The 12,450-nt window shown below is 45.9% G+C and overlaps 2 protein-coding genes across 2 annotated transcripts in view; one reads left to right on the forward strand and one right to left on the reverse strand.

The window, feature by feature from the left end:
• The window catches only part of LOC135390871 (uncharacterized), a 510,967-nt gene that overhangs the window by 94,678 nt on the left and 403,839 nt on the right, over positions 1-12,450 (forward strand). The gene's annotated exons all lie outside the window — the stretch shown is intronic.
• LOC135390869 (protein O-mannosyl-transferase TMTC1-like) overlaps positions 1-12,450 on the reverse strand; it is a 184,012-nt gene that overhangs the window by 29,273 nt on the left and 142,289 nt on the right. The window contains exons 9-12 of the mRNA XM_064620818.1: positions 10,898-11,065; positions 10,092-10,205; positions 9,888-10,031; positions 7,369-7,580 (exon numbers count right to left, since the gene is read on the reverse strand). Of these exons, the coding sequence (XP_064476888.1) occupies positions 7,369-7,580; positions 9,888-10,031; positions 10,092-10,205; positions 10,898-11,065 (638 nt within the window). The remainder of the gene's footprint in view (positions 1-7,368; positions 7,581-9,887; positions 10,032-10,091; positions 10,206-10,897; positions 11,066-12,450) is intronic.

A 12,450-nucleotide genomic window follows, 5' to 3' on the forward strand; every position in this document is an offset into this window, starting at 1 on the left:
CTTCAGGTTACAAAAATATGAACATGGTACAGGCACGTATATTTCACCGTTTAATATCACGCTTTCATTTACTAACCGTTTAACATCACTCTTTGATTAACTCACCGTTTAATATCACTCTTTGATTTACTCACCACCGGCAACTTGACATCGCCTATTTCTCTCTGCCTTCGTAAAAAAAAAAAAAAAAAAAGAAAGGAAAGAAAGGAGGTAAACGTAAAATGAAAAAGGGAGTCTTCCTACATACGGGCACTTACGGAGATTGGAGAACTTTCTTAAATAGCCACCGCGCAGAAGCTAACGCACACACACACACGCACATTTAAGCGAGAAATGTCTTCCTCCTCATTTATTCTGCCGGCGAACGCGATTCCCATCTCGACGCTGAAGATGCCTAAAATTGGAACGCAACTTAACTGACCGTATCGTCGGCATCCCACTGTTCTAAATGAAGCCCATTTGGAGAGAAACGCTCCCCGCCGCCTATGCGGTGCCATTTCCTCGCCTGTCGACTACTTCATTTCCCTGTCCGATGGCGGCTTGCCTGGAGAAACGAGCTCTCTCTCCTCCGACGCTATGAGCGCATCGGGCTTTCAGAGGCACCCGAGGGAATCCTCCTGCTGCCAAAGTCGCTCGGTGGATTTTCCAAGTGGTTCCTACACATGATGCATTAGACGCACTGCCGCCCTCTGGAGGTGAGGTCCCTCCCATATTGAGCGACTTGGGCTCCAAAATGTTCCTATTACGGTATTCAGAGTCCGTATCGTGAATGGCAGAGACCGAATGAACGGTCACGGTGAACACAACATTTGAAGGTACCGTGAAGTGGTAGAGATGCAATCTGAGAAGGTTTATCTATTCCATAGCCTGAGCCCTCGGTGCACTCATGTTACAACTTTCGTATATCAATAGGAGATATGCAAAATGTAAGGCGCCATCTCCCGTACACACCAGCGACTGCGCCGGCCATCTTGGTTATGTCGAGAACCGTGAAGGAACGCCCAAGGCACGAAGCATTTGTAGGGACACGACGATCAAGTTACCAGCTGATCTCGCCCACGCTCCGCGCTTCGGCGCGTGAATACGCTCGTTCACTGCCTCCATGTTCAGACTTGTCTCTGCGTTTTCCGAGTTGGGATAATTCCCGCACGTTCAAAACATACACACTGAAAGGTGGAAGTCACTGCAAAGGTTAGCCAGCTGTAGGACTCGAACCCACATCTTCTGGATTTCCGGTCCAGGGCTCAACCAACTGAGCTAAGCTAACACACCTCCCCAGCGACTTCCAAGGGCGCGTCATCAAGAAGGGTCACATCAACCACTCTCTCTCGGTAACCCCCTTTCACTCTTACATTTTCTCACTCATACACACAATCATACGACGGGATCGACGCAAGCGGCAACTGTTGAACATGAGAGAACTAATGTTCTGAGGCTGGCGGTGTTACGTGGGAAAATGCTGTTTCAACGGTGTAAGAGTATCCGAGCATCCAATATCCGAGAGGTCAAAGATTGGTGCAGAGTCCTCCACATGGCAATAAATAAAAATAAAATATAATAATATCATAAATATAAAAATAGGATAAAAATCCTCCGAGGCAATCAATGCTTCGCGTCGCGTCGACTATATAGTTCTTCCTCAACATGCTGCGAACGGTGCTTACGTTTAAATTGCCCTGATTGTACATATTCCACTGCGCCGTGTAGCATTCTTCCCGATTTTTAAACTCCGCTTTCCGTTTTTCATTCTAACCGCTTTTCAAGCGAAACGCAGCACGACGTTCGGCCCATTTCACCCAATTAGGGAGACGGAGAAAGCGCGTGACGTCATGCTAATAGCGACAGCGTTGGGCTTAACGACTTAACGACGAAAGTGCGATAAGCGACATCCCACTGCCGCGATATTGTCTGTGTTTGCGTGGCGGGTATTTTTGTGCAATCTCTTCGTCGCTGATGGTAGCTCGGGAAATGTTAATGGCGTATCAGGTGCATTTGAGCGTACCAAAGTGATGGAAGAGCTCCTTCGACGGTTCTATTAAAGTGGAGAGAGAGATTAGCGGTTATCGTCGCCAGCGAATTGAGATACGGCGCGCCGCTCTTTGGTTTGTAAACGTTAAGAAGAAAAACGGGAAGATCGTTAGCGCGTCGGTAGAGTGGTGAAACATGTGCTTTCTATAGCATATCTTACGCGGCAAGAAAGACTGCATGCTCAGGAAACTGGTTTTGGCCTTTGATAAGTTTGCCACGAGCAGGTACGGGGAAGGTTCCCGGTATATGTAACCATATCAGGTTTTCTATGTAAATGTGCAAAATGTGTATTTATATGTAAAATGTGTAAGATGTTCCCCATGTGAGGAAAGGCGCTATAGAGAGTTCGTGAAGTTGTCGACATTTTTCGAGCATATCATTCTTAGATAAGTGCTTTGAGGAACCGATGAAGACCGAGGTACTTTGTATCAATGGGGGTTCTTCTTAAGTTAATTTTGAAAGAGAGGTAGATATGTTGTTACGTAAGTATGAGCTATGCTTTCGCATAGGTACAAAGTAAATGTTTGCACCTTTTCAGCGTGTAAAAGTGTTTTTGTAAATAAGTAAAAAAAATAAATAAATATAGCGCAGGCTCAACGAAAAGGTGCAATAACAGTATTGAAAAATTTGCGAAACAACCATCTTAAACAGTGTTTTAGATGGAATACACTACCCTGAAATGGTGTTTTCTGTCGCATACACCATTTGGAAGGATGTTGCGCGAAACACCCATCTCTATGAATGTGACACGTACACAACAGAGACGTGTGCTACGGGAGAAGACATTTATCCTTGAACAGTGTAAAAGAATTCACCGTGTAGCGCAGGACAGCGATTTCGCCTCGCCTCCTAGTAGAATTCGTGATTCCCCCTTGACTGATATTGTCTCGAGGGGCGTAGCAGTTCATTCCCCTTAGCCATATTCATCAAATGCGTAATATATTGAGAAACCCTTTTAAACGAGACGTAAGGAAACAAAATCACTGATTTACTGCTCATTCGGAGTGTTTTCCCTTGTCGAGCGAACAAACGAATCGGAGCTCAACTGCGGTCCCGTTTGGAGAGAATAAGACGCCCACAACGGCCTCTCTTGTGCGGAGGTATATACACGTACAAATATAGAAAGGGATAGGCAAAGCAAGAGAAAGCGTCGTGCAGCGGGAAATCGTTTTCCGGTCCAGTTTTCCCGCCGGGGAGAAGCATTTTGTCTCTCGCACTTTCTACATTGAAGCGGCTTCTGCTTTGTTTGTAGTGCATAGAAAGGGTTGTTTTGAAACGCGTCTCGCGGAAAATAATGGCATGCCATAGCACGACGATCGCGACTTTGTCGCTACGAGGGGAGAACCGAGAGATTCTTGCGGAAATAGAACTGAGAGAGGACGTAAAACGGAGCGGAGGAGCACAAGCTTTCCGTGTCTCGTGGATAAGATAACTTAGTAACGACATGGTATCTGGAGGCAGTGAAAGACAGAGGGAGGAAACACAACACATGCGCCGCCCCGCGGTCGTATCGCAGAACTGAAAGAGGTAGGCACGACAGATTGATGAGCGTGCAACGTGTACACCTCTTGGGATCTCCAGCTCTGGCATATATTCGGGTGGGGCGTTGCATTACGAGGCGTTATGCTATGCACCACGTGCATTGGAAATGTCGGAGGAGGGTAACATGACTTGTGTTCATTGCTCACATTTTCATTAGAGAAGTGCGGCATATGATACGTTGAGCGAGGGCTGCGCTCACGAATACATGTCAATGTCTCTGCCACCAACGCGATGAATGCTCGCTCGATGATACATTGTATGCGAGCTAGCGTATTATTAGAAACAGGAACAACGTTACTGTCCCGTAATACCCTGTCGAATGTAATCAAACGCGGTTCGTTATTTGAGTCATTTTAGTTGACGTCTCTGTTTTGTAATTTCGTTTAACGATGACGTCGTGTCGGCCCTCCGGTCGAGCGGACGGGACAACCGCTTCCTAAAAGCCGTTTCTTGCGGACGGCGCTGAACCGCAAATACGTTCAGTTAAAACTATCTATCGTAATTTACAAACGTAATATGAAAACGGTTAGGAGCAACTAAGGTTTATTTGAAGGAGAACTTTCGTGCAGGAGACTGCAGTTCTTCAGGCTGCAGTTTAGTACCTGAAGAAGTGCAGCCTCTTGCACGAAAGTTCTTAGTTGCTCCTAACTGTTTTCATATTACGTTTGGGATTCCCTTATCGCGGGCTCCTTGACAGTGTGTGTGTTTTTTTTGTTTTCTTTGTTTTGGTTTCCCATTTCGACGTATCTATTGCAATTATGTATGTAATTATCGTAATTTATACAAATTTATACAATTATATATGTAATTATTGTAACTTATGCAATTATGATTATTATTATGCTATTATTTATGTAGTTATTGTAATTTATGCAATTTATGTAATTTATTGTGATTTATGTATCTACTATTCTAACTTATGCCCACAATTGTCTGCGTATAAGCCCACGTGCGTGCTGTCCTCATCTGGCGCGTGGAATTACCGCGCTGGCCGCATCAGAAACGTTCCCTGCTGAATTCATCTATTAAAGTTGCCCACTTTACCTTACGGGAGACAACCGAAAACTGGAAACCGTACATCACTGTGTCAAGAACTGCTGGGGAGTTTATAATGAAGCGCGTAATAGTATTTTTCTTGCTGTTGTTACAAGCCTCGCTGTCTGTACGTCGTACAGAAGAAACGGCAAAGCGCTGCATCCACATTTCTCATGCATAACGGAGCACGCTGAAATTGGGAAAGGCGGCCATACGTTCGCTTGTCGAGAAACTTTTCCCCGTCTGTTCTGCGTTTGTCATTTGCAGAGCTCTCAGGTAGGCGTCCACTCCTGCACTTTCGTGCGCTGTCAGTTAAAATGGTGCGTACTTTACCATTCAGATACATTCCTCAATCCCTTGCTTTCTCTAGAGTTTCTACTTTTGTTACTGGCTTAAAGGGGCACTAAAATGCAAAGAAGCAACTTGCTCTCAAATGAAAGTTCGTGTTTGAATTAGCATAATGCGAGCAAAATTAGTTCGCACCGCGCTATACCGTGTAGAAGAAAAATGCAATAAAAACATAGCCGTCTTCGGCGGAAATGTATGGTATCCTCATGAGGCAAAGATTTGCGGCATCCAATGAGACAGCAGGAGAAGTGTGCGAATACCTATCGTGGCCGTGTGGATTTGGAACGAGTCCGATCGTTGTGTTCTGCATATGCGCGGCATGATGCGCACTGCTGCATTTTTCAATACCGATTCACTAATTGTAGCCCACAACAGTTCTCGCGAATGTTCCACTGACAACATTTATTTTCGCGTCCTTCGGACAGCGACGCCAGTTCACTTCGCAACGCGCACTATGTTTTTCACGGGGACTGCTCCGTAGCGCATGCGCCACATGGATTAAAAACACGGATGCACGAGCTGAAAAGACGTTCACTGCTTAGCGCCGAAGCAAGAAAGAGTCCGGTATAATTTCGATTGTAGCTCCGTAACGGAATCAAAGTCGTGAATCATGATAACAAGTACGAAATTAACATAGCGTGCAACGTAATTTGAAGTGAACTTGTTCTTTGCATTTTAGTGTCCCTTTAATTGCGGTACATCGAGGTTGGGATTGGAGCTCCATAGGGTACCCGATGAACGTATGTGAAGTACCCGGGTTCGAGTCCTGGTGCTGGCTGTGCTTTCTGAGGTTTTTCCTGGGTTTTCCTCAGACGCTTTCAGACATATGTCGGCACAGTTCTCTTAGAAGTTGGCCCAGGACGCACATTCTCCAGGGCGTCAGTCGTGATGGTGATGGTTCGTGTTTTAATGGCGAAGCGGTAACTAAGACCATAATGCGCCAAGACCAAGTCTTGACGTTGCCCATATCTGTGAGGCCGACAACGGCGAGCCCTTATCACCACCACGACCACCACCTTTCACCCCTTCACCTTCACTCCTTTCACCCCTTCACCTTCAGCCCTTTCACCACCACGCGAAATTAGCTATTCAACTCACAGGATTACTTAATACGAGTTTAAATCAAGCTGTGGTTTGTTCCGCGAGACAGTTGAGCTACTGTCAAATTATTCCGCTAGCGACACACAACAATGAAAACATCCGTGAAAACGATATTTCATAAGAAACGACAAACATCGCAGTGCGGTACAAAGTACACGAATATTACTTCGGAGGGCTATGGAGATACGTACGGTGGGTTACTTTGAAGTTGAGGTTAAGGTGAACTTAAGGTTTGAAGGGTTACTAACACGAAAGTAAAAAAAAAAAGCGCCATCATGTTCACATACCGGGGAAGTAAAGTTTCTTACTTCTCATATTCATCACACATTCTGCACATATTCTAATACCGCTGAGGATCTCAGCCTTTACCCCTTATTCGTATCGTTTCCTCAACCTCCAACTCCCACAAAAAGAAACAAAGATGAATAATCTATGAATCCACCGCAAACACCCCGAGGCTATAGGGAAGTTGGGTGCGGTACCTGACGCTGGAGTGAAACGTTTTTCGTCCCTCTCCTGTTCTTCGTGTTATTGAATGAACGTTGTACTAGCAACAATAGTTCAGTGTGGTTCTATTATGGCGCTTGCGATGATGCATTCCAGAAGTGCCGAAGCGTTCCTCCGCTGTGGTGACATTCCCTGGGTCACGCTCTAAAGGCGCATGGAAGTGACATTTCATATAGTTCGAAACCTTCTCTCATCTGTAAAATTGTCCACCAGGAGTCACAATGCAAAATATTTTCGATCAGCGGTGTATTGTCACTGCGCAATAAGATTTACAAAATACAGTCGGTGGAAGCGGTCGCGGACGAGAGACACGAGCACCGCGTGACGTAGAAACTGCTCAGGGCCTTTTCTTTGTTTTTTCTTCTGGGCCCACGCGCCGTTATACATGCTTGAACTGTGCCGTTGGACGTCACTGGTCACGTGCCGGAGTCCATGATACGTCACCACGTCTCGTTCGCCAATGCGCTCTTTGCAAGTGGAAAGGATTTTTTAAAGGTGCGCGCAGCAGAGCGTTGGGCGTGCTCTGTAGGTCACCTGCTCTCATCGTACTTTCGCGGGAGCTCACTTTATTCGTCGCAGAAGACGCCGCAGCGAAAAACAAAAACATTTTTTTGGGGTCACTTCCGTGCTCCTTTAAGGAACCACGGGGAACTTTCTTTGTTTTTCGACAAAGAAAGTCTATCGAGTTCAATTGCCACCATTCAAAAGAAAGTCTACTGAGGGTAAGTGAAACGTTGGAAGCATCGAGAACGCACTTTTGGAAAACCTCCGCGCGTGCGTTGAGAGTGGAGGAGCGAGAGTACTCGCCTTGTGTTTGCAGAAAAGTGCCGTAGTTGTTCCGAGCGTCGGCGTTCCGTGGGTCCGCGTTGAGCGCCATCTTGTGGAGGGCCTCGGCGCGGACCACGTGACCGTCCTCGGCTGCCAGGTGGGCGAGCGAAGAATAGGCCTCTGCGAAGTCCGGGTCCAGTTCCACGGCGCGCTGCAGTAGGTGGCGCGCCACGTCTATTTGGCCCTGTTTGCTGCAGGTTACAAAATAAGATAGATGCATGAGTGTTACGCTTTACGAATTATGTTTCCAGTGAGCTGTATGGTATTTTAGCTACTCTGGAAACACTACGTTGGATTCAGCTACGCACTTTGAGTGTTGTACCCTAGCAACACGGCAAACTTAATGCACTAAAACTTCATGCGTTAAACGGAATGACATTTACTTCACCTCCTAACCAACCATCATCTCGAATGACATCGTTCTCTCCCTTGATTTGTTGAAAACAGGAGGTGTACGCCTTTTTTGTGACAATTATGCGGAACATAATTGTAACAGAAAAGGCGTTATGCCACCTGTTTTCAACAAATCAGAGGAGAGAACGACGGAGGTGAGGAGGTGAAGTAAATGCCATTCCGTTTAATGCATTAAGTTTGCCGTGTGGCTAGGGTACAAGATGGTTGCAAAGTGAGGAGTAATAAAACAGCAGTAAAAATGATTTACGCACTTTCGTGGGAAGAGTAGCTTGTAATCGAAGACGTTTCGTGTAACCGCAGCAACAGTCAATATGATAACACTTTTCTCCACGGTGTAATTTAACGAATACTTTAATGACGCGTGTGAGCGCGCCAAGTGGGAGTTTTTGTATACCGAAGCGCGTTCATGATAGCGGTTGCGAAAACACGATAAGCCAATCGCGCTATTCCTCTCAAGCGGCTGTCGTCACATTGCTGATCTTTGATTTTTACGACGTCCTTTATGGTATCCTTTTCCTAGGGTACTTCCGATCTACTAAATGTCGCTATACGTGTAGCGGGCACTACCGACGGCACCTATATATAGAAGGCCTGCTTATTTCCTCCTCTCCCTCCTTCTCTACGTGGACATATAAAGTCAGAATTCGTCCGCTATTATTGCGGTTCGCAGTTCTGCGAATTCAAGAAACTCGCAAATGATTGCACCTAACCTTGAACCTGGAGACTCACATCTGTAGACAAAAAGCGCAACACGCTTTTCAGAAAGATATAGAACCGTTTTGCGCTTTATTTTAAAGTTTTTCCCATTTAGTACGCGGGGACGTTCAATCACTACTCGCACACGATGGCGGTTCGTCGCCATGGCTACGACCGCTGGAAGCACGTTCGTGATTGGCTACGGCCGTTGAAAAAACGATCCTGATTGGCTGACTCTTAGTTGTTACGTCACGTCGACGAGTGAGCAGGCTTTCTCTATCTACACTCTTAGAAATGAACTTCACCGCATTGCACGCTCCTAGCCAACCATAATCTCGAATGATATCGTTATCTTCCCTGATTTGCTGAAAACGGGAGGCGTACGCCTTTTTTGTAACACTTATGAAGAGCATAAGTGTCACAAAATAGACTCCGCCCCATGTTTTCAACAAATCAGAGACGAGAACGTTGTCATTCGGAATGATGGTTGGCTAGGAGCGTGCTATATGGTGAAACTCATTTTTAAGAGTGTAGGTGGTGAAGGAAGGCGTGGTGGTCCTGTAAAGGGTGCTCTGCCTCATATGCAGGCCTGATGTGGGAAAGCTACCTTTAGGAGCGTGCACGTTGTTGCATGCGAAGGTTTCGCGCGTGTCGTACCCTGCCTCATGGAATCGTACTTCGGTATCGCGGCTGCGCCCTCGCTTTGTCTGCATTGTTCTTACACTGATGGTTCCCACTGGTCCTTGAAACCCTGGAATACGCTGGAATTTCAAAATGCCATTTTCAAGGTCGGAAAACACCGGAATTTTCCAACGGTCCTCGAAAACCCTCGATTTTGCGTCTTTTTCTTGTTCTCATGGAGCTGCTACTGCAAATAATTACACTTACCCGTAGTAATTTAAGTAAACTATTTAAGTAAATTAATTTAAACTAATCTAATTGAAACTAATTAAGCAAACTATAATTTAACCATACTACGAAACTGTAGTTCGAACCCGCGGGAGTTAGCACGTTTTGCAGTAGAATCGGCAGCAAGAAATGAACGGAGTTATCTGTTTCTATTAAACAATTTTTCCGCGCTGAGCTATAACCCTTAATGTTCAGGGGTCATCAGTCACGTTTGTGAATGGATCACTGCTATGTAGACCCCGTGTTTTCTCTCGCGTGACACCTGCTGGTTGTAAATGTTTTTTTTTTTTGTTTTGTGAAATATTGAAGACCTAGCCGTAAACCGTGTTTTACATCCATCGTAAAATGACGGCTCAGCCTTAAGCGGTCCTTGAAAGACCTTCGAATTTTGGTTACAAAGTCCAGTGGGAACACTTGGGTGCGTCAGTACATCGTGCGCGTATTATTGGCTCTGAATGTGCGCCTGCAAGACGACGTACCTGTACATATTGGCTAGATTGAAGTGGGCTCCCGGATGGTTCGGGTTGATGCGTAGCGCAGCGCGGAAATGACGTTCCGCGTCCTGCGGTGACGTCACTACAGTGCCCAGGTTGTTGTGGGCGCTCGCGTGTTCGGGCCACAACCTGTTGTTGGGGTAAAGAATAGACGCGTGAGATAGAGAGGAGACCGACAGAAGGACTTACTCGATAGCTGTGTTGTAGTGCTTAATGGCAAGGTCCGTGTTTCCGAGGTCCTTCTGGAGGTTCGCGAAGTTGTAGTGCATCTTGGCGTTCTCGGGCAGGTCTTGGATACCAGACCTAGGAATGATGAGTAACGTATGAATCGACTCTGACGGATTTGAGTGAACACTATACGGAGCTTTTATGCAGGCACGCGTCGGTTAATGGGAAGGCACAACGATGGTAAGAAGGCAGGCGGTCGGTAGTGGTGTGGACAGGTTGCTCAGTTGTTGCGCATTTTGAAATAGGCACCAGTTTTAGCGAATAAGTCATGTTTGGTTTTTGTACTTCCGTTTTGAAACAAGATGACGACGATGATAATTTGGCGTTTTTCGGTGTTGGGTACTGAGTCAATGAATTGGTTGATCTTTGTAGAAATTAATGGTGTCACTTGGATCACGATTGGATTGGATTGATTGGATCACATCACATCACGATTGAGAATCGTAGGAAGGCGTTAAGTACTACGTGTAACTGAAAACCTAAAGTAGTGACAATAGTTTAAATTTCAATGTTCATTTTCAGTGCCCATGAGCAGCGGAAGCCGTAATAGCGAACCGCGCGTATGAGCAGATATATCTCGTTGGCAGTATTATTCGTGTGAAGTCGTGCGTACTAAACGAAGGACTGCAAAGTTAAGATCAACCCTCAACTGAGTTGCGAAGACGTAATTAACCTTTAGTAGAGCTTGCGCGAAGAATATTAACGGCAATGATCTCTATATCCTCTAGTAAATCGGATGTATCAAATGATGTATCAACGAAACTTACTCGAACAGCGACTCTCTCGACTCCCAGACGCGATTACGATGGAGCGTTCTTGCAGCTAGCAGCGCCACCAGGGCGCATGCGGCACCTACGAGAGTGATGCGAACTCGCCGCCCACTGCGGTCCAGCAGCCGCTGGAGGCCGAGGGCAACCAACAGACAGAGGCCGATACTGAAATAAAATGAAATGTACTTCTTACGCCGAACTGATAAAACGTTTTAATTTTATTTATTATCGCCGTTTTGCCGAGTGATGCAGAACTAGTGAGACCCCGCGGAAGTTCTTTACATTTGAAACCCGTCCTTTTCGAGGCATTTGAATGTTTGGAAAACTTGTGAAGTCGGATATCGGAATTAAGTTATCTGTGGAGCTGACACGACGGGAAGAAAAGCTGAACGAATCGAAACAAACTCTGAGGCCCGATACGGCACACGTTCCTCTCAGTGACTTCATATGTCGCCCTCACGAGAAATATTTTCGCGAACTTTATGAAGCGTAAGTAACCCTATAAGAAGCTTCCTTCCTTAACGGTCGGCATCCTCCAGAACTTCGCTTAGCGTCTTTCATTTTAAAAGCGACACGAAACGCAGTAAGGGCCCCGGCGACTTACTTTGAAAACTCCCCAACGTCCAGCGGCTAAACAGCCCCTAATAAAGATAAGAGTCGCTTCCTTTCACGCCGAGAAAAAGAAAAGAAAATTATAATAGTAACAACACGCGCACACAAAAAAAAAAGAAAAAAAAAAAGAAGTCCCCGGAGGATGGAAGACGCCAGAGTCGCTGAATCTTAACGCCGGAATAAAAATCACTTTTTATCTTTCCCTTTTATTTAATGGTACGGCACGGTCGCCTTAGCGAGAGTGTTATCGGAGGATTTGTTGCGAAGGGGACGATAGAATTCGTTCTCTTTTTTTGTTTTTTTTCTGCCCCCCGGGGAAGGTAGGTAGAGAGTCCGGTGAATAAAATCTCGGAGACACTTTCATATCTTCTCCAGAGGGAAGTGAAGGCGGACGCTCGGAGGCAGGAAGATACGTCGAAGTTTACGGAATAGCGAGGCGGATATCGCCATGATGTGCAGGCTTTTTTCCCCCTTATTTCTTTTTGTCTGTTTCACGTTTTACTGAAACAGAAATCCGGCCAGTAACAGACCCCTAAAACTGAAAAAAGAAAAGAAAAAAGAAAACGTAATTGGAGTAGAACAGAAAAGTAAAACAGAATTTCGCCGCATAACGTGATCCTAGCCGGCCATCATCAGAAAACGGAACAGAAAACAAAAACAGAACAGAACAAAAACTAAAACAGAGGGGGGGGGGGGGGGGTCGAGGTAGCTTGCCGTTGTTGGCCGCACTCAAGTGGGCATCGTCACGACTATAGCAAAAAAAAAAAAAAAAAAGGAAAGTGGGAGAGGGGCGTTGAGGACTTCAAAGTGATAGGGCAGGATAGATGCATAGGGCAGGATAACCGATACTGATGGGACGGAAACACACTGTAGGTGAGAGGTGCACTAGAGTGGTCTTTCCGCTAGGCCCGTTTCTTGAAGAAAGCGCACGAGGCCGC

The sequence above is a fragment of the Ornithodoros turicata genome, chromosome 4, assembly GCF_037126465.1.
Source record: "Ornithodoros turicata isolate Travis chromosome 4, ASM3712646v1, whole genome shotgun sequence".
NCBI lineage: Eukaryota > Metazoa > Arthropoda > Arachnida > Ixodida > Argasidae > Ornithodoros > Ornithodoros turicata.